At 38.4% G+C, this 22,129-nt stretch overlaps 1 protein-coding gene across 7 annotated transcripts in view; it reads right to left on the minus strand.

The window, feature by feature from the left end:
- Nucleotides 1–22,129, minus strand: part of adgrl2a (adhesion G protein-coupled receptor L2a) — a 126,480-nt gene that overhangs the window by 59,686 nt on the left and 44,665 nt on the right. Inside the window, exons 1-4 of one of the 7 annotated variants that reach the window (XM_084675538.1) lie at nucleotides 5,674–7,908; nucleotides 5,368–5,430; nucleotides 5,182–5,274; nucleotides 4,440–4,549 (exon numbers count right to left, since the gene is read on the minus strand). In XM_084675538.1, coding sequence (XP_084531664.1) covers nucleotides 4,440–4,549; nucleotides 5,182–5,237 — 166 coding nt within the window. In that variant the 5' untranslated portion in view covers nucleotides 5,238–5,274; nucleotides 5,368–5,430; nucleotides 5,674–7,908. The other 6 variants (XM_084675537.1, XM_084675536.1, XM_084675535.1 and 3 more) reach the window with 6 other exon arrangements.

A 22,129-nucleotide genomic window follows, 5' to 3' on the forward strand; every position in this document is an offset into this window, starting at 1 on the left:
CACGTCCTGCCCAACATTTGATCATACTGTATGATTATGCGGGCAATTTCGATGTGTCTGCTATTAGGTCTTTCTGCAGCTCCGAAAATATCAAATCACGGCCGGTCCATTTTCCAAATCCAGTCGACTTGGCTTACCGAAACCTATTTGTTCAGAATCCATGTCATGTTTTCCCTAAAGCTATACTGGTGCAACATTTGAGTGAGTTAGGAGCGCGAAATCATTTGGCACATTTTTAAGGATGGTAAATATCCAGTATTTGACTAACATATGATAACAACGACTAGGTGAATTTCACTAGAATTTCGAATTTTAGGATTAGTGCAAATTTCGAATTGTAGAATTAATGCGAATTTCGATTGCAATACTATACAGTTTGTATGAGGGACTTTTTACAAGCTAGCCGACAGCTAGCCTGGCTTTACAGCTAGCAAAATTTTGGCCATGTTCCTGTTATCTGATTTGGGTTAACTAGCACGTTATTTTACAGTCCTGCCATTTGTTCTTTCTTCCTTCATCATTTTTATTCCTTTGGAATTGCGTTGCTGTTGTATTTCGCAGTAGTGGCCAATGCTAGACTCGTGAGTAGTGAGTACGCCTATACCTTGATTTGGGTTAGGGTTAGCCATGTACTTACTTATTAATTATTTAGCCACTATGTTTGACTCAGTTTATCATCACAGTTTGTTGAATGTGTTGAATGTTTCATTCCAAAATACAGATTTTTTTGTTTAAATGCTAGATTTCATCATTGTGCCAAACAAAGAATGTTTAATTCATATTAAAAAATGCTTTATTCTTGAATGCCCATGTGCATTTTTGCATTATGTATGAATTTCTTTTACGATTTCATGGGAATCTTCCAGTGCATATCATTAAAAAAAATATCATCCAATCACTGCAGTTGTTTTATGTTGTAAATCTTGTGAGGTGACATGTTAGGGAGCTGTTAACATGTTTTTCACTTTGAAATAATGGTCCAGATTACAGTTACTGCGGGATGACAAGGTAACTCTTGAGTAATTAGTGAAGAGTTAACATGTTTGTCACTTTAAAATAATGGTCCACATCACAAGTAATTACTGCAGGATTACAAGGTAACACTTGAGTAATTAGTGAGGAGTTAACATGTTTGTCACTTTAAAATAATGGTCCACATCACAAGTAGTTGCTGCAGAAGGACAAGGTAACTCTTGAGTAACTAGTGAGGAGTTAGCATGTTTTTCACTTTAAAATAATGGTCCACATCACAAGTAGTTCCTGCAGGATTACAAGGTAACACTTGAGTAATGAGTGAGGAGTTACTGGTTTTCACAAGTAATAGGCCTATAATAAGTCTAATTTTATATTTGACATACGGTACAGGCATACATTTCTGTGAGGCACTAGTGATATTCTAACAAACATTGTAATCTCTGGAAGATTTGGTTTTGCGCTAATCGCAACATAAATGCAGGATGCAAATTGTTTTTGACAATAGAACATCAATGTTTATATTCATATCCTAAAGAGAGGTCCTCCTCAGACGGCTACTGTATCATAAAGGTAGGTCTTTGGAGTCTGAAACATATGAACTGACACTCAAGAGCTCATAATAGTAAACTAATCCAATCATGAGAGTGTCAGCATCACTTCCTAATTATTAAAAATGTTAAACAAATTATCATTATTTGTATTATACCTTGTTTAAGTTTGAAATAAACAGAGAACATACATTCATCCTTCGGTAAGAGTAGTCAAAATTGTATTTGGGGGGATATAATATTTATAAACTGGTTTCCACAAAGAACCCATTTGAGGCACAAGCTTCTGAAAAGTTATGACCATGTTAAGAGTGAAACAACCAAATCGTTCATTTTTTAGACATGTTACTTTTGTGATTAGTAATTAATTGGTTATTCTTTCTGAATTGGTGATAGTTCACAAGTAGATCTCAAGAGGATACATGTATTTAGTAATAACCAAATACCTACCAAGGAACTACCTTTGTTGTAAATTAGCTATTACTTACTGCTTAGTTAATCTTGGTTCCATATTAGTTAATAGTATTAAATTTGGTGTTAATGTAGAGCTACCTATTACTTCCTGCATAGCTACTTGTTAACAACGGACCATTATTCTAAAGTGTTACCACAATTTCACCTTGGTATGTCAATATATGTTTGAATATAACTGAATTGCTCCACAGTGTGTGCTCCAAATTCTCAGACTCATCCTGCCCCTTGATACTAGGGTGACCACCTGTCGCGCTTTGCATTGTGTCGCACAGCATTGTCACCCATTGTCCCGCACGTAACACGCATTATCATTTTGATGGATGGTTTTTCAAACCTTATTGGCTTTGAGATGACATCATTCAGAAGTAGTACCACGTGCAATTTCAAGCAATTTAATCTTGAAACCGTTTCTTAACCTTTGTCCCAAAGCTGACCAAAGCTAATATTCTGGCTTTCTATTCATACAATCTTAACAGTTGGTGTGTAGTAGACAGGATAAGACACTAACTTGTAACCTTATGCTCATGAGTTCAAATCCCCATTCAGCCTGTTGTTGGCCAAACATGAAGTTGTTTTGCTCTCTTGTTGTCCAACTCTTGACCTTCTACAGTGTACATGTTTATATTATTTTGCCATTTTGCGGAGGAACCCGCATCGCTGCTTGCGGCTATATTTATTATTAGTAGTAGTATTATCATTATCATTGTATACTGTAGACCTTTTTATTTTAGAATTGTATTGCATTTAGCAACTTAAAATGAGAAAATTACATTTATGATGTATTACAAAAAAAGTTGTGGAGTGGAATTACTAGTCACAGGGAGTGGGTTTGTGTTTGAGAGGGGAGACACAAAAGGGTTGGTGCGGGTAAAATACCAAAACAATCTATCGCAGGGATCACAGAACAGGCTATTTTAACTAGTTTGGGAGAAGAGACTGGACTGGGTACACTAAGAACTTACCAGGGCAGTTGCGATACGACACATTCTGTGTTCTTGGTCCAATTCTGGGTGGGCATGGACCTTACAAGAATTGAAAAGCAAAAAGATGGTCCTGCAGATATTTACTCTATGTTTCTGTAGGGTTTGATAATGCTCTTCTTCTCAAAAAAGTCAATACAGCCAGTGGTTTTGTGGTACCTTGATCATCTGTTTCACTGCTTTACAATATCATGTATTTATGTAGGTATACCTACAAGTTAATCCTATCATTAAAGTCTGTCAAATACCTGAGATGACTTGAGCAAGCTCTACCAATAGAATCACTGGTAGAGATTTTTAGCACGAAATTGACACTTTCGTCTGAGCTGAGTAAGTTCAATACTAGTACTCATTCCATATTTCTATATATAAAAAGAAAAAAATAATTACATTATTTTAATGGCTACATCAGGACTTTCCCTTCAGGTGAAGAAATTATGTTTGTGAACAATTAAGGGAACTTATTCACCAAGGAGGTGACAATCTATAAGCATCATTATGTTGTGATTGCTGTATTTTTGGCAGTTTTAAATTGATTGACAATAATGAACGATAAATTAATTTGTTCAAATTCAACACTTTGAATGATAAACATGATGGTATAGAATGTACTATACTAACCGCAATATATCTTTGCAAGTACTGTACACCACACCCCCTTCAAATGTTTTGAGTGAAAATGCTCACCAAACCATGAGTAAAGATTCAGCTAATTACAGGTCCTTAAATATGGAAAAGTCACCTTAACTTGTACAGAGGTTCACTTTCTAATTTGGTTCAATCAGATATTCAGATGGAACAAGAAAGGAAGTAGTTTGGGTATACAGCATTTACAGACATGGGGCAGCATATGAATAAAGATTTTAATATGCAACTGCAAACAACTATATAAACAGATTTTTTTATGTTTTAGATTATAATTTCTTTATACAAACAAATGAAAAATTATTATTTGACAAAACATTATCTTCTTGCCTTCTTTCCTAGTGGTCCAGTACTAGCATTTACTGTGTATATTATGGTTGGCATGGAATATTACATTTAAGTTATTGAAAGGAAACAACAAGGAAGACATGATATTGCATAGTATAGTCAAAAGAGTATTTAATATTTTAGCATCCAAGGAGCAGTCAGATGTTAGCTATATTACTTTGTTGAATTGTATTTATGGTGCCATACTATTGTGTTGAAAGAAAATTATGTAATATCTCCCAGACCTGTTGTTAAAAATGTCTACTGTTGTTAAAAATGTCTACTGAGCCATTTGGATGAGAAGTCTTAAATCCCTTATAGAGATCAAAAGCCTGGTACCTGGGTATTGTTTTTAAGCATGATACTGTAGGTTAAACCCCTTACACTATCGGTTTTATAACAGTACAAAAATATGCATGGAGTAAGGGTGAAAGGCAGACAGAGTGGAGAAAGAGTCCATCTAGTTTCATTAAATACTCTTCATACTTACTGTAGGGGACACACTCATACTGGACTTCCAAGTATTTGTAGGTTCCTGGGCATGGGTCAGGGAAGACGTCAGAGCCTGTGATCACTATGCACTGGGTTCGATTGTTGCACCTGGAGGACAAGGGCAGCCATTTAATACATTTCATACAGCACAAAAGTAATTGTTGGAATGCTGCTTCTTCGAATCTTTATTCTTGGAATGCTGCTTCTTCAAATCTCTATTGTGGGAATGCTGCTTCACTATTGTTCTTCAAATCTTTATTCAACTTCTTCTATTTCTTCCGTCGCACCTTTCCTTCAAGTTTTCAGCTATTAAAACCGTTCAGCTATCTACAATTCAGCAGTTTCAGGGGTTTCCAGCTATTAATATAAATCAATATTCATAATTTTTTTAACATGGTTTTCCAATGGAGGTTTTTTTCAAATCCTCTTAAACTTCTTAAACTTTCAAATCCTTCTTCCTGTTCAATCTTTCAGCTACAGCCACCATTTAAACTTTAAAATGTTGACAAAACCTTAAACTACTTTTTTTAATCTATTCAACTTTTTTCAATATCATTGATTATGTTTCATTAATTTTTCAGACCGTTTCTGAGATTTACATGGGTGTGTATGTGAGAGCGTGCAGAATTAAATGCTAGAGTGGAGAGGAGATTCAAAATATGGTTCAAAAACCTGTCCCCCCCCCCCCACACACACACACATCCCTTGTGGTGTGGGGGGTTTGAGCTTTTAGCACCTGCCTGGTCGTGGGTCGGACAACGCTGGACCTGGTTGTTAACCGGAAACCAGTCTCCATGACGGCCAACAGCAAGTCTCCCGGTCCTGTCCTACATCTATAAAGTTGAACAATGGATTTTGGTGTTTCAAAACCCATTGACACTGTATGACTATGTTTAGCCTGTGTTCTGCTCCTCTCTCTCACCAACCGTCTCTGGAGGAGGGGATCCCTCTCTGAATTGCTCCTCCCAAGGTTTCTTCAATTTTTTCTCCTGTTGGGAGTTTTTCCTTGAGGGTTTAGATTGGTTGAGGGGAAGTTCTATGGGCGTATGTGAAGCCCTCTGTGACATGCTTGTGTGTAAAAAGGGTTATACAAATACATTTGATTTGATTTAAAAAAATATTTCTAGTTTGCCAGCTTCCACAATTTTCACTCTTCATGCTTCACTTTTGGATCAATAGATAGGAAATTGTGTGTGGTTGTAGACAGTTGTCTTAGAATCCAACAGACTTACACATTTGGTCAGAGCCCCATAACGCGAGACAAAGTCCAACTCTCGCCGCATAGAGACCAATGCAAATCTGGTGACAAATTTCTCATAGAAAGCAGAAGGTACAAGTTTTTGAAACTGCCGGTAGAGTCATATTTCTGAAAATATAAAGGATATCTCTGGTTCGGCAGAGGCTCGGAAAATATCCTTAATTTTTTGGATTGGACGTATAGTTTTACGTCTAGGTTAACTTGTTTGAGGTGTGGATTTTAGGTACATTTATGTTATTGTGAGAATGCTGATGAGAAGCATTCTCACTATTGTTTCCCTGTTTCTCTTTATTATAATTATTCCAACTTATTAGTTCTTCCATAGGTTTTTGTCCTTTAACTACTCCTGCATACTTTCACCAATTCCTACAATATTGGTATCAAAACGTTCAGCTCCTTCCGGAGATGTGTGCTATGTCCTCTGGTATTTCTAACTTTTATACTAGTGCTGGCACACGATTAAAATATTTAATCGTGATTAATCGCTTTAATGTCATAGTTAACTCGCTATTAATCTCAATTAATTGCACATTTTTATGTAGTCTATTCTAAATGTCCCTTGATTTCTTTTGGACCCATTCTTTTTTCTAATTTTAAAGCTCTTATCAACATGGAAAAGTGATTCGGAGTGCTTCGTGCAAATGTTTTTTTTAGGATTGAAAACAACATTGTAATCGCCTGGCTTTGACAAGGGGGCGGAGAATTCGCATCAGCTGTGTGCTTGGCCATCAAGTAGTATTTCAGACTGGACGTGCTGCGATGATAGCTCAGTTCACAACGACAAAACACACAGGGGTGCGTTTCCCGAAAGCATCGTAAGTCTAAGTTGATTGTAGAGTCCATCGTACGATGGATCTTAGTTGTATAGGCCGTTTCCCGAAACCATCGTAGCTAAAGAGGCACTTGAAAATCCTCGTAGATTAACGAGAGTTCCAGACCAGTCGTAGATCGCTAAGTGCATCGTAGCGCAGAGACTCAGTGGAGTCACATGTAGGCCGACCATAAAAACGACATTAGACTAATGCTGAAAGTTACTTCAGATGGAAAATAAGATTATTTTGGTCATCTTTTTACACCAGTTACGCTGGAACTGGGAAAATCATTTGATTTGGTGGGTTTGGCGCCTGCAATGAAGGTATTTAAAAAACAATGTCAGTCTTATTCAAAATACTATAAAATTGAAATATGGCTGTTGTAATGTGCTATAGTAACTAGAAATGCATTAACGTAATGCTTTTACAAGTACAATAACACAACAACAATTGAACATTGAAGATGATTATTAGAATTATAGGGCTAGTAGCAGGCCAAGCCCGGTGGATGAAGAGGCTGGTGGCAGAGCCGAGCCTGATGTTGGGAGATGGTGGCGTCCAGGAAATGGAAAGACTCCACAGGGTTGACTGGGAAGTCACACAGGGTAGAGGGGCCAGGAGGGAGTGAAAACTACTTCTACTACTAAAATCATAAAAGCCATTGAAGATAGCCTAAGTCCTGCACCGCAGACTTGTCCCCTCTGGTTGTGGGGAATTGGATGTGGTCTGGGATGTGGCAAAGTCATGCAGTTGTGACAGCCTGCACGGATCTTGAAACTGAGGCCTTGGAGAGCCCATGTCCATCTCCAATAACCTCCAGAAAACTGCCAGCGGCATAAAATCTTAACACTGCCAGTAGTTGGGTTGCAGGGGTCAGTGCAAAGGACCTCCTTGTTAAACCTCTGCATGTCTGCTTCTATGTGGATTAGGAGCATCATGATATCATGATGTCATCTGACATAACTTACACTCATAATGAGTATAATTGATCAACCATCAATTAAAGTAGAGTTGATTATTCATGTCAGAAACAATGATTCCATGTTGAAGACATGGGGTATTCATTACTTATGTGTTTGTCATTTGACCCAATGTCATTTGTGGCCAATATTTGAGAATTATGAGATTGCAAACATGGTCTTGGAAAGCTGTTGGCCTGTGCAAGATTGTACATATAGTCAGCACTAGAAAATAAGACAGTTAATATGTTGAATTGAGATGCTTGTATTTGTACATTGAATAATTTAGGCTGCTAGCTGGGACATGCCATGTGTGATACCATTTATATGCATGGTTTTTAACCTTGTAGTTCAATCAAGAAGTAAATATAGGACTCATATATATATTTGCCTATGGAAAGTGTAGTACCAAGAAAAGTTAAAAACCAAGGCAACAAGAAATTGTTGTTTCTAACACCAGTCCTAACAGGGTCCTAACACCAGTGTTAAACTCAGATGCAGCATAGTTTGCACTTTCACCTTATTGTCTTTGCCTTCATGTAGCATCATACAATGTACATTGAAAAGTACCCTACTCGAATAAGTAGCCTATAATAAATGTAAACTTTTCTGTAGCGACAGAAAATATTTTTTGGTGTACCGTAATTCATCAAATATTTTGGTTAACGTTTAAATTTTAAAGTCTTGAAGTTGCGTCAGAAGAATACAATTTCAGTACAATGGACAGCATCTTGTCAAGTGCAACTTAAGAGACACGTACTATGGTTGTCCTTATGAGCATGTTCGGGAAACACACGTAAGAAATAACGATGGGTCGTTATTTTGATCGTAGCGAACCCTCGTATCAGCTACGATCCATCGCTATCGGGAAACGCACCCCTGATCACTTTGGTCTTGTCAATGGAACCATTTGGCAACTTTTCAAAGTAAACTTTCGATTCAAAATCTTATTGGCATCCATTTTGGCATCTCGGGCTCGCTATCCACTCAGACCGTGTCGTCAGCCTACTACTCTTTAGCCGGCTCGCAAGCCCAAACACGTGTGTGCGGCGCTATGGTGCGGCGGGCCTGTTTAGTTTCCAGTCTAGATAGATCCGGTGTGGTGTTGTAGTTTTTCTAACGTCAGTAGTTGTTGCAACAATGTGAAAAAAAACTACAAAGTTTACTAGGCCAAAAAGAGCGTTAATCACGAGATTAAAAAATTGATGCCGTCAATTTGGGTTTGCATTAACGCCGTTAATAACGCGTTTAACTGACAGCACTATTTTATGCCTTTAAAAATATTAAGGTTTTGTGCAAATTATTCTCCCTTTAAAAGTAATGGTAAATCCTTTCAAATCATTAAAAAAGGTTCCTCCTCTTTCAAGCTCAACTACTTAAGCATACTTTCAGCTAGAGACACCATTCAACGTTTAATATGTTTACAATACATTCAGCTATTCCAAAATGATTCAGCTTTTTCAAATATTTAGCCAATTTTGAATTATGACAGTTTCAAATATATTCAAATTTTTGCTCCTTTCTGTAAACTGGAGATGGAGCTTTGTCCAGCTCCAGCCCCTTTCAAAAATACCTTTCTGGCACTTTGAAGCTTCAGTTTATAATTTTCTACTAAATGTTCACTATTTTCAGCTTTTTTAGCATGGTCAGCTATCCCCATTCAGGTTTTCAGCATTCTCACTGCTGTTTTGCAGGAACAAAACTCGTTCTGTCTGCCCTTTGATCATCTTGTTAACAATCACAGCTGCACCATCACCGTAGCAACCACACAGACACGCACAACTCAGTCTTTCACACAGGTGATTGGTATTTGCTGATTAGTGGAGTCACATGACAGAGCTATTCAGTCAACTCAGACTGACATCTTGCTAACCCCTCACTTGTTCCTCCCTCCTCCACACTGCCTCCACCCTCCCTTCCTCCTAGCAACAATGCATAGATACAACGTGCATATATTGTGGTGTCCAAGCATTAAGCAATTCAAGACTTGCATGTACAGTAAGTAATGTCACATAAAATAATTTATTTCAACTCAAGCTTGTGTGGTGTATTGCTGTCTTCAATGCCACATCCTAAACTTTGTCAATCTGTTTGTGAAAACGGCTAACATGGCCTCAATCCCATAGCCTAAACTTTATGTCAATCTGTTTGTGAAAATGGCTAACATGCCCTGCCCTAGCACTAGTTAGCTTGCCATAGGCATTTTTATATGGACAGATGAGGGGAAATTGTGTCTCGTCTTCTCTAATTTAATTAGTTAAACCTCATAATCTGTTTCCATACAGTTGAAACGTAGGTCTACAAATGTGTGGATCTAAGGATCCCTCAATATTTGGACTATTTACATATTTATATTTACATAGACAACGTCGGTGTCAAAATGTTCGCCTTGGTCCCAATTGCGTTGCTTTATTTGGGACCATGGTTGCAAACACGGACGCATGTTATTCGTTGTTTTGTTGGTAACGCGTTATGTACATTATTAATTGAGTAACAAAGTAATATAACGTATAACTTTTTGACATTGAGTCATATTATTACAGTTACTTATTTACTTGTCCAAGTTACTGCATGAATTCAACAAAATAGCCTTATAAATACGGATTGTTGCCTAAAGGACACTTCCCGGGCGCAGTAGGCTCCTGTTTGCCTTTGATTAATGCTGCAGGCAAACACAACAGCAATCATGGCCGCAAAACGTGTTACGTTTTCGGCTTAAGATATTCACACTATTTGGTTTTCTTTAAAGATATTGGTAAAAACATTAAGGTGAAATGCAAACTGTGCCCCAACAAAATATTATCTACTGCCAAAAACAGCACTTCAAACTTCTCGATAGTGTCCACAGAGAAACAAGGCTGAAAGTTAGCAAAAAATCCATAATTTAAACCATTAGATAAATGGCGACCCGTTTCCACAACTCGCTACTAAAAGTAATAGTAAAAGTAATATAATAAGTATTACTTTGTACAGAAAGTAATAAGGTCACTTAATCACACCACTTTTACTGAACAATAATAATAACTAATATATTACTAACTAACTACTTACTAACCGAGAGTGAAGTCATGCCGGGAAATATCAAACTGAGGCTGGAACGTACCTCGCTATCGCTCGGTCGATACGGCAAAGCCGAGGTTTGATATTTCCCGGCATGACTGAATGCTTGAGGTTAGTAAGTAGTTTATTATATGGCATTTGTAGCTTATTTTCATTTTATAAACGAAAATAAATGGTACCTCTAGACTAATTGTAGCTAGCTCTCAAGTCTTCTCAAGGTGTGTTTCATGTGTTGCCTAGCAACTCATTACTTATGATAGAAAGCGGACAACATGGTTCTGCTAAAATGACTTTAATTTCAACACAAAATAACGACACAAGTGATTCAAAGAGTCTAGTCTTCATTCTCACTTTCGATGACAAATCTTTCAGCATCATCTGTATAGTAAAACTCAGCAGCTGACTCGTCGATATCGCTCATTTTGAAGCTGACGTCAGAGGGCAATACGGACCCATATCAGACCGGCGAGGAGGGCAATACGCGGCTGGCATGACTACCCATTAGCCATCAGAACGCTCGAACCGTCGTTGCCATATAATAATTTTTTGTAATAACTTCCCCTACAACTGGTTATTCGTGGTCTGGACCAGTTGCTCGGTGTTCTGTCGGCGTGGTCTGCGTGGAGTAGGCTAGTATTTTTGGTCCAAATCCTCCTTCTCCCTTTTCTGGCTGAGTTGATAACACTGTTGTTATCAACACTAAATGTCAGAGATCATAATATTTTGTCTATTAACTATTGACCCACGCTCGCCATCCACCCCAAACGTAACGTTAGCCTACTACTCATTAGCCGGCATTAGCCGGTGTTGTCGTTTTTTTAAAGTCAGTAGTTGTTGCAAGTGCATGTGAAAAAAACGTAAAAGTTTGCTAAGCCCCAAAAAATGTTAGTCATGCGATAAAAACGCCGTTAATTTGAGTTTGCGTTATCGCCGTTAACTGACAGCACTTGTATAGGCTATATACATATATATATTTTTTTTTACTTTTTATGAACCAGTGCAGTCCAGACCGTTAGTAAGTGGTCTGTGGTCCTAATCCACCTTTTCCCTTCTCTGGCAGTGTTGGCTACACTGTTAGCTGTTAGTACGAGGCCCATTGAAAGACTAGTCCCGACCACCTGCCCCCCTAGAGGCAGAAACCAGTGGTCCGGACCACAAGGACCATGCAACAGACCACTGAACAACTGGTCAGCACCACTAACTTCAGTGCCCCTAGTGGTAGTAGCTATAACCCCTCTTGAGGATCCAAGGAATTACATCTGATCACCTCTGGGTATCTTATAATTGGGTTAATGACACCAATAAATTAATAAAAAAGTTTTTTGTTTTTTCTTCAACAAACATCAATTTTTAGTCTCTTCAGCACAAAATTCCTTGACTGTAACAAACGGCGCTTCTGTTAAAATCAAAAGCCCACAAAATCATGATAACAGTGGGAAGCTGAATTAGCCATTAGATGTTTTTCTGACCAGGCCTGAAGACAATTAATCTCTCTAGTTCTTTTTTTCTTCTTGCGCTTCTTCCTCTCAGTCAGCATCTTTCACAATTAATATAATTATGCTCCATCTTCTTCAAATGCAGAGGGTGAACTTTTACTTTGTCAAACTGTAATTTGTTTTGCTTTTGGAATTAGTAAAAGCAGATAAAGCTCAGTGCAGAATCCCATTTAAACTGTGCCATATGGCTTCACAGCCAATATATTGACAATGGTGGCCGACCATATACTGTAACAGCCACTAAGACTAGACTCACGCCGGGGAGAAACCAGAAGTATTTCATACTGGTCCCACATTATCAACAACCCTAATGTGTGATAACATATGAAAGTAGGACCTTATGCTGTGTCCCTTGTGCCTCTCAGCATTATTTATATATATTTCTGTAGTTTGTGTTTTATTGGTCTGCAGTGTGAAGCATTTTCCATATTTTACTCACTTTGATTATATTTGCTCATGCATTACCTGTCATGTGAGAGTAATGTAAATTATAGTCATTCTTTATATATTGCAAGACGAATGGAGGATTAACATCTGGTTTGTAACATTAAACATAATGACACTAAATAACCTCACAAAGACACTGACCTGTCCATGCCACTGCTAATGGACGTATGTGAAGAATGGGAAAGCATTAGCAATACAAAATAACCTTGAATATTTCATTTTACTTAGTCTTACTAAGTCTTTATAGAATGTTGTGATGTATTACCCTAATTTTTGGCTAGGGTGCAAGGAACCCCCCACCAGTGGGATGTGTGACTTTCAATTAAACTAATTTGCAATGCTGGGCATCTCCTGAGACCAATTAAGAATGCTTTAATTACTTTTTAAATACACACTACTAACCCTAGATTTGAGTAACGGAGTGTAATTGAAAGATTATCCAAGACAAACTGAACTTTTGAAGGGTAAATATCTGCAGTGTTTTCATTTGTAGTAAGGGATTTTCAACAAATTGATCTACATTTAGTCTAACAACTGGTTTAATGTTAAAATTATTATTGTATAGTTAAGAACTTGTAATGTAGCCAGACAAAGTTCCTTACATTCTAATAATATGGTGAATGAACAGATCATTATCATAATTATAATCAACCATAGCTAAAACAGAAGATGCTACTACCTTCGATTTCACATGCTCTACTTTCTATATGCTGGCCTTAAAGTAAGGGTATTCTGTATTTAATCCCACCACATTCCCTGACCTTTTGGTGAAGACAGGTATCAGTACAATTAGAGGGTAGAACGCTGCACAGATTTGATGCCAATCTTTTTTCAGAAATGAGTATTGGCTGACAGCAGTAAGTGCCTGATAAGATGCCAACAAGGGATAACTGATAGCACTCTTGCTACATGCAATTTGACCTTTTATATTCAGACCATGAAGCACGTCAAAGATATAACTGGACAAAAGATAAGGGCTAATTGATTCATAAATTACATAGAGTTTAAAAATGCTATCCATGTTCCACATCCAGATGTTGTTTGAATGAGTCACCGTTTCACCATTTAGCTATTTCTGTCACATATTTGTTTTCTTAAATCTTAAAAAGATGGACTAAATTACATTTTATTGAGACAGTTGATAAAGAGGCAATTCAAAATAAACACTCATGGCTAAGTAGTGGAGAAAGGCGATGTGACAAAATAGGTTGCCACACCAAAAGCAGACAATTTATTTCCAAGAACTCTCTCTTTGAATTTTAATCGAATTAAGAGTCTGTTAAACTCAGAGTGACCACTCTAGCAACATTTCATCTGTAACGCTGATGAGGCTCATGGCACAATTATCAAGACAGACTTGCTGCTCTTGGGGCTTTCCTGCTGATTTGAAGGCCACTGAAAGAGATAATTTCCATCACCACAAATAGAAGACATACGTAGTGTAACAAAGAAGAACTAGAGAGCATACAATTTCTGGGGAAATTGTGAGGGTGTGCTTGTGGCTGCCCCAGCTGCCCATAGTCTTCTGGTGTTTACATATTTAAAAAAGCATTTAAGTGTATGACTGCAGTTCTGACCATTGTGTTCCCTTGATAATAAGTTTGTAAAAATTACATGCATCACTCAGATGGAGGAGAGGTGATACTGGTTGGTTGGAAGAGAAGGAGGCCAAATGTAGCTCATGAAGATGCAGCGCTAGGTAACTTATTAAATTGTAATCAGATAAACAACTTGTTGGTTAACCAACAAGAGGAAGACACAGCATCTGCTTCTTCAACTCCTTAATCCTCTCAGGGCACCTGTTGCACCGGGTTAGAAAGACATCAGCATAATGTAGCTAATTTTACACAATACATTAAGGATTAAAAAATCAACACCCATCTTTGCTATATTTAAAGGGTCAATTGTAGGCTATGGGACGTATAATATTACAGTTAGTCTAATTATGTGTAAGACCGTGTTTCTCAAGTGGTGGGTCCCGACTCCCGACCCAAGTGGATCGCAAGCTGGTGTAGGACTTACTGATTCATAAAACCATCTAAACTCCATATATTAATGTTTTCTGTCATTTAAAAGTAAGCTCAGACGTATGAATGGAAAAGGCATCTTTGTAAACCATCCTGGTCTGTTGTTATGTGTAACCGAACATTTCACTTAGCTACTTGACTTTAAATAATCACTTTGTATTCTACCAAATACAACAAAGCTGACTAGACTAGCTAGATTTTTTTTAGCTAACTGACTATCACTACGGCACTAGCTGGTGGATGGACAATTTGTACAGTACCTCCCAGAAGAGGTCTGGAACGGAAGACTAACAAGGTAGCAAGTTAGCTGTAGCTAAGTCTAACACTTGGTAACACTGCAGATAGTAGCAGATGTGCTGGGGTAACAGCTAGAGCTAACTCCTCTGTGAAATAGCAGGCCACTGTTTCCGAAAGTAGATCTACTAGCTTACTGTAGCTCTAATAATATCAGCGTAGTAGCTATAGAGCTATCATATTTCACAAACGTGTTTCATATCACAATTTAAAACGAAAACATTTGGCAGACCGGTGTAAAAATTGACCTAATCTCTATGACTTAAATGTCATTGCAAGTTTTTAACTTCTCGTGATATTTTCAGGCATTTAGCCTACTCAAATTGCATTCATTCATTAATAAAGAACCCCCTTTGAAGCTTATTTTAACAACGACGTACCAGCAGTAGCTATCTCAGATGGAATCGCGATAAAAATAGTACCATCTGCTAACTGAAAATATGCCCCCAAAAACGTGAATAAGCTTGACATTTAGTTAAAAAAGAAAATCACTCATTCATAAAAATGTCAGTGGTAGCGATCATTGTCAGTAACAAGGCAAAATGCGATACAGCCCTGCTGTGTGGAGAAGCTGCCCCGGTAAATTGTAGGCTACTACTACTTACTAGCCTGTCTTGGTAGCGATTGCGTTGGTTTAATTCGATTTAACGTTACTTCCGTTGTACGGTCTAGGCTGAAATGAATTATTTTCATGAACAGATTGACAAAGTTTAGGCTGTGGCGATGGAGTTCAGGTTAGTAGTCACTAGTCAGATAGGTTCACCTATTGAAAGACTTTTGAAGTAAGGGGTAGTGCCGAACATGAGCCGCCGTTTGACATCCTACTGTACGAGCTGTTAACAGAGATGTTTTTTTTAGCTTACGCTACTACTGTAGTGTTCTTCTAGACTAGGCTACAGTACAGCGTTGCAGTGAGCTACACTGGTTTGAAACCACAGGTAATGATAATTTCACCAACAAATCGTTTAGTTGTAATCTAATGTCATAATAAATCCTACAACAAAAATGTATTTGTGAGGAATGTTTATTTTAACGATTGAAAACAGATGCATCATAGACCGCAGTAGTATGTGTTGCCCGGGCAACAGAGGCTAATGTCATGATGCTAATGCTTCAGTGAAATTGTAGACTACCGTTTCCGAAAGTAGATGTACTTCCTTAATAATATTACCTTATATTGTACATTACACATCACAATTGTGTGTCATATCACAAAGTAAAATGAGCAAATAGTTATCACCCAGGCCTCTTTGTTTGTGGCGTTTCTGCAGCTGCCTTGCTGTAAAGAAGTTAGCCTAAGCCTAGCCATCTCCCAGAAGTTAACGAGCTGCTAAACTAATGTCAGAGCCTGTTTAAGGAAAGCCTTGCCACTCCCTATTAAACCCCATTGTACCGAATTTGGCTGCAGTTCCACCACAGTTCCACTGGGGGTGATCGCGAGCGAGTGTATGTTGAATGGGAGTCTATGGAGCTAAACGGCTAAATGTGTCTCTTTCGCCTGATTGTTGTTGAAAGATCTCCGATTTGATTGTAGTTTGTGCATGTTCAACATGGATTATAGGTCGAAAATTGAATGAACGAGTACTTATGTCCTTTTGATTTCTTACATGGTAAGTCGTTGTTGCCCATAACACGCTAGCATTCTGCTACTGAATGCTGATTGGTTAGTAAAGGACTGATACGACCAGAGCTCCCGCTTGATGGCATCCGAAGCGGAATAAGAATGTCGGAGCATTAGCAACATTAGCAACAACATTAGCAAGCCAAAACTCTTTCAAGCATGTGTATTGACAGGGAGAGCCTAACCTGTCAGCTGTGTTGTCGATGCCCTGAGAGAAAAAAGTAAGTGACCAGAGCTTGCCGTCAAGCAGTAGCTCTGGTCGCAAGATGTGTATGATGTCAATGACATTTTCTAAAGCTTTTTAGAACAGAAAGGCGACTTTCAAAAAATCTAAAACCCGGCATTGTGTATTTTTTAGGGCTTCCCTTTCGAATTCAGAATTCAAATTACTAGACAAAAAATTATATCCTGAGAAAAGTGGATTTTGAGGGGTACCGCTCCATAGACCTCGATTCATTCTGCACTCGCTCGTTAGCGCCCTCACATGGAATTTCAACCAGTTCAGAACCCGGAAGTTTCCTGAGAGTGGCAGTTCTCTCTATATTAGACATTCTCTGCTAATGTTCTGCTAGAGATAGTCACGCGAGTTTTCGTGACGTGAGTGACGTTAGTGGCGTCAGTGACTGTGGCTAGCAAGTTAGCCACCGTTAGCTTCACTTTTCGTCACAAAAACGTAATTTCTACTAAACCGTGCAACGGAACGTAAATCCCGATACAAGCAACTCAATCGCTACCAAGACGAAACTTTTGACACCTAGGTTGCCTATGTAGTCCAAATATTGACAAAGTTTTAGGGGTGGGAAAATAAATAAATAACTAGAAAAGGCTGTTCCTGCGAAACAGCAGTGAGAATGCTGAAAACCTGAATGGGGATAGCTGACCATGCTAAATAAGCTGAAAATTGTGAAATTCTTTAGAAAGTTATAAGCTGAAGCTTCAAAGCGATCGAAAAGGTATTTTAAATAGGGGCTGGACGAAGGCATAAAACTACAGGAAAGAGAAGAAAAATGCAAAACAAAGTGAAAAAAAACTGAATGAAGAGAAACTATGCATAAAAATGTGAACATTTAGCGAAAAAATATTTTCTGGAGTTTCAAAAGGCCTGAAATGTATGTTAAAAAGGGGAACATTTCAGAAAGATGAGCTGCAGGAAAATGTGAAAACCTAGCAGAAAACCAGTTGCTTAAATCTGGGTTGAACGAATTTGAAGGTAAGAGGACAACACTGGAATGACTTGAACTTGCTGGAAAACGTAGCAACCATTGGTCATTGGCAACAGACTGGCAACATTTTTTAATAGAATCTAGGTTTCAGGTTCAAGACGGAGGAGAAACTTATAATGCGTGAACATGCGTGCGAATAACAGAAATTTGCCTAGCATCCATACCTCAAACAAGTTAAACTACACGCAAAACTACACGTCCAATCCCCCCAAAAAACGGATATTTTCCGAGACCAAGACTCTGCCGAAACCATTGATATCCTTTATGTGTCTGTGCGGTCAGAAATACAACTCTTTTTGCAGTTTCCAAAACGTTACCCAATTCTGCTTTCATGGTGCGTCTCTGTTTGGTTGCCACTGCAATGGAGCAGCTGTACTCGCTAACGAGCTAAGCAGAGAGAATGACACATTTAGCTAGAATCCACACCTCAAACAAGTTAACCTAGACGCAAAACTGTACGTCCAATCCAAAAAATTCGGATATTTTCCGAGACCCAAGACTCTGCCGAAACCAGAGATATTCTTTATATGTCTGTACAGTCAGAAATAGACTCTACCTGCAGTCTTGAAAACGTGTTCCTTTGGTTTCCTGGTGTGTGTTTGTTTGGTTGCCACGGCAATGGAGCAGCTGTGCTTGCTAACGAGCTGGGCAGAGAATCACGAATTTAGCTGGATTCCACACCTCAAACAAGTTAACCTAGACGCAAAACTATACGTCCAATCCCCAAAAATGAGGATATTTTCCGAGACCCAAGACTCTCCCGAAACCAGACATGTCCTTTATATGTCTGTGCGGTCAGTAATACGACTCTACCAGCAGTTTAAAAACACGTCTACTTTCGAAATTCTCTGACGAATTTTACCCACCTCTCCATTGAAGTTAGTGAGAGAATTTGAAAGGCTGCTCTCGCTTCAAGGCTCAAAGCTGAAAATCTGTAAACGTGAGCTCTTTAGTAGTTACATTGGCTGAAAGAGGACAAGTTTTCCTACATTTTAAGGTATAACTTGTTTGTGTAAGTTAAACTATATGAACGTCAAAGGAATTTGTTTGACAATTTAGTGGAATACCAGAAAAAGAGCAGCCAGTAGAGTGTGCCACTCTGCTGGCTGCTCAATCATAAAAATCAAGAAGGAGCTAAATGTTTAATTTGCACAAAAACCTTAATTCTTTAAAAAGTATAAAAGTGAGAAATACCAGAAGTCATAGCCATCATCTCCTGAAGGAGCTGAACGTTTTGATACAAAAATTGTAGGAATCGGTGAAAGTATGCAGGACTAGTTAAAGGCCAAAAAACGGCGGAAGAATTGAGAAGTTGAAAAGCAATAGTGAGAATGCTTAACAGCATTCTCACAATAATATATATGTGAGATAACAATGGTTGTGCCCTTGCCGAAGGCAAAGCACACCCACTAAATATCAAATACCCCCTGGAAACACAGTCATCTGCATAGCTATGAGATTTAAACCATGTTTCTAAGGGGTGCCTTAATAAGTTCACAAATATATTGGTTAAGGGAAATTTTGTTAACATTCAACAACCTCTTTGAACTTGAGCTCCAACCAAATTGCAGATGGAACATCCAATGTAGAGGATGCAATCACTGTCACATGCTCATGTTTACAATATTTTCACTGGTGCTGTAGAAGCCACTACCTCCCTTCCTGGAAAACCAATTGGAAATGCAGTTAAACTATAAATCACAACTAACTGATACAGATATAGTATCGTCATATAGCATGTATAGTACATCAGTGGAGATTACTCAGGTGAGGACCATCCTGCTCAATGAAATTTCATACAAATTACAATAGTGAAACATTAATATGTTATCTTTTTCAGATAAAACTATACTAAATACATTAATATGTCACCATTTTTTTTTATACACTGCTTTGTAATGAAGGTCTATAGTAACTCAACAACACTGTTTGTGATAGCACCATGGTGTAGACAGTTAGCCTACTCTGGCTACATTGACTTTAAAACAAAACCAAGGCGGCTGGTAGGCCTCAACCCTTCCAAAATTGCAAAAAGTGCAGTTAACAAGGCCTGTACAATAAATACAAGCTGATATGCTCACTGCATTCAGTGGAGACAGACGAGAAGTCTTTTTAAATTTTGCTACTTGCATTGCTAGCTACAGCTGACAAAAAATACAGCCCAGGGTGGTGTTGTTGCAGAAAACATAGTTGGCTACATCTGCTGTGTTTGTTTTACAGCTATTTCTCAGCTGAGTTACTGCAGCAGGCAATCTAGCTGGTAGAACTGTAAATCGACTAGGCTAGTTACAGAACAAAAATGGCACCGATCAGGGTAATAATGTATTGTAAGCTAGCACACCTCACTAATTCGCCCTCTAGTAAAATTTGCCTTGCAATATCCAGTAGTAGCTAGTACCTAGCTATCTGCTAGTAGTAGCTAGCAGCATGTGTGGGAGCAAGCAGTTTTCTCCGCCAGAATAACTAACCCTACCGAAGATTTTGTAGATTTGTAAATTAAGAACCCCTTTAGTCTCTCGGTTTCACAGAATAGGTGCAAACATTATGTAATTGTTACATAAACACGAATGTGCCAGGGGTACTGTACTGCTACCTTAAGAACATTGGCATCACAGAAGCAGGGAGCATGTAAATGCCAACGGAAGATTCAAGCTTCCGTTCAACCATATTTGCCTAGGCTACCTGGTGATTAATAAGGTGTTACCTTGACTGTATCTTGTTTTTACTTTATAAATCAGAGGGTGTTGAGTAAAAGTTTTTGTTCATTCCTATATGGAGCCCGCAGTGATTAGATGTGTCTTTCACTTTCGGTCACCTAGCCCCTTTTTAATATTGACATTTTTGTGTTGTAATATGATAGGCGCTATACAGTATGATGATATGATATTTGTTACTTAGAGCTATGAAAGTATGGAACACTGAGTTAGTCAAAATTAAATCAATAAATAAATAGGTAAATGAATAGATAAATACATACATAAATAAATACGGCTATGAAATAAACTCTGAAGAAAAAAAAAAGATGGTAATAAATATATAAATATAACATTATATAATTATATAGCTGAATCCATTTACCGACATCAATAAATACATTTATTTATTTAAAAATTACGTTTTTGTAAAGACAACATGTATTTAATTCATGGGACTTTTATTTACTAATGCCACATTTATTTATTTTTTGAGACTTTTACGCACCACATTTTTTTCCACTCCACATTTATTTCAGTGCTGTATTTGTTTCACATCTCACATGCAAATGAGAGGGGCGTGGTTATCGTCAGACCAACGTAGCAGATAGCTATGCTACCTGTATGGGGGTGACAGTGGCATCGCACTGCCGAAAAAGCATACAATGTAGACAAACTTTGCCCATAATGTCTGTGTCGTCTCTACCTTTGTATGGGAGTGATGGCGGTGAGTTAGTAGCCTACGTGTGGGGACTTGATCTTTGATAGCTATGAGGTTGCGCTGAAGTTACCTTTATAAACATGGCTTTCGCTCGTGTGACGTGGAACTCGTCTGCAAAGCTAACAATCACTGCCAAAACTATGTCTTCCTAGGTGGTATGTTGGCCATCACCGGTCTCGAAGTCGGCAACTGTAGGCCAAGTGGCTGGCTATCCGGCTAGCTAGCTGACAAAATAATAAAAGGACGACATCAGTGTGGCCATTTCAGCTAGAGCTAGCTACTGTAGAGCTAGTAGTGTTGTGCTGTATTGGCACATATGAACAGCCAAACCCGTTTTGTCACTGAATGGTCATTAAAACGAGTCCAGTGGTAGTGGTTTGATTTAATATTGAATAATTCCATAAACCTGTACCTAATATCTGGGTTTGGTTATTGTGTACCGTGTTGAATGGGTCTTGGTCTTGACACGTCTTGGTTAGTTGCAACTTTAAATTGCCAATAATAACAAAGCGTTAAGAAACTTGACTTCAATTTGAAGCAGTAGCCTACTGTAAATCCAAAGGTATGGGTAATGTCTGGAATGGTCTGGCTTCACTTCAGGTCTCGTCTCACTAAATGGTAATGCATGGCATAATGGTGAGGCTTGATCGTTATAATCAGGTGCCTTATCGACCTAGTTATCCACATAATAGCAGAGCGATGTAGCGGTGGTGGCAGTGATGATTGTCTTCTTTGTTGCTAGCTGTGTTAGCAAACATTACCTGGCACTTGTCCCCCCCCAATACCTGTACATCTTGCACACGAACAGTGCTCGATAAGTCTCAAACTATTTAAGACTTCAATATCTATGTAGAGCACTTATCCGCCCAAGTACCTCTACAAAATCTACTATCTGTGCCAAAATAATATATCCTGACAAGCCATGCCGTTCGGCAGTGCGATTCCACTGTCACCCCCATACAGGTAGCATAGCTATCTGCTGCGTTGGTCTGACGATAACCACGCCCCTCTCGTTTGCATGTGAGATTTGAAATAAATACAGCACAGAAATAAATGTAGTGTGGAAATAAATGTGGC

This window comes from Hypomesus nipponensis, chromosome 16 (assembly GCF_054491055.1).
Source record: "Hypomesus nipponensis isolate SF chromosome 16, ASM5449105v1, whole genome shotgun sequence".
Classification (NCBI taxonomy): domain Eukaryota; kingdom Metazoa; phylum Chordata; class Actinopteri; order Osmeriformes; family Osmeridae; genus Hypomesus; species Hypomesus nipponensis.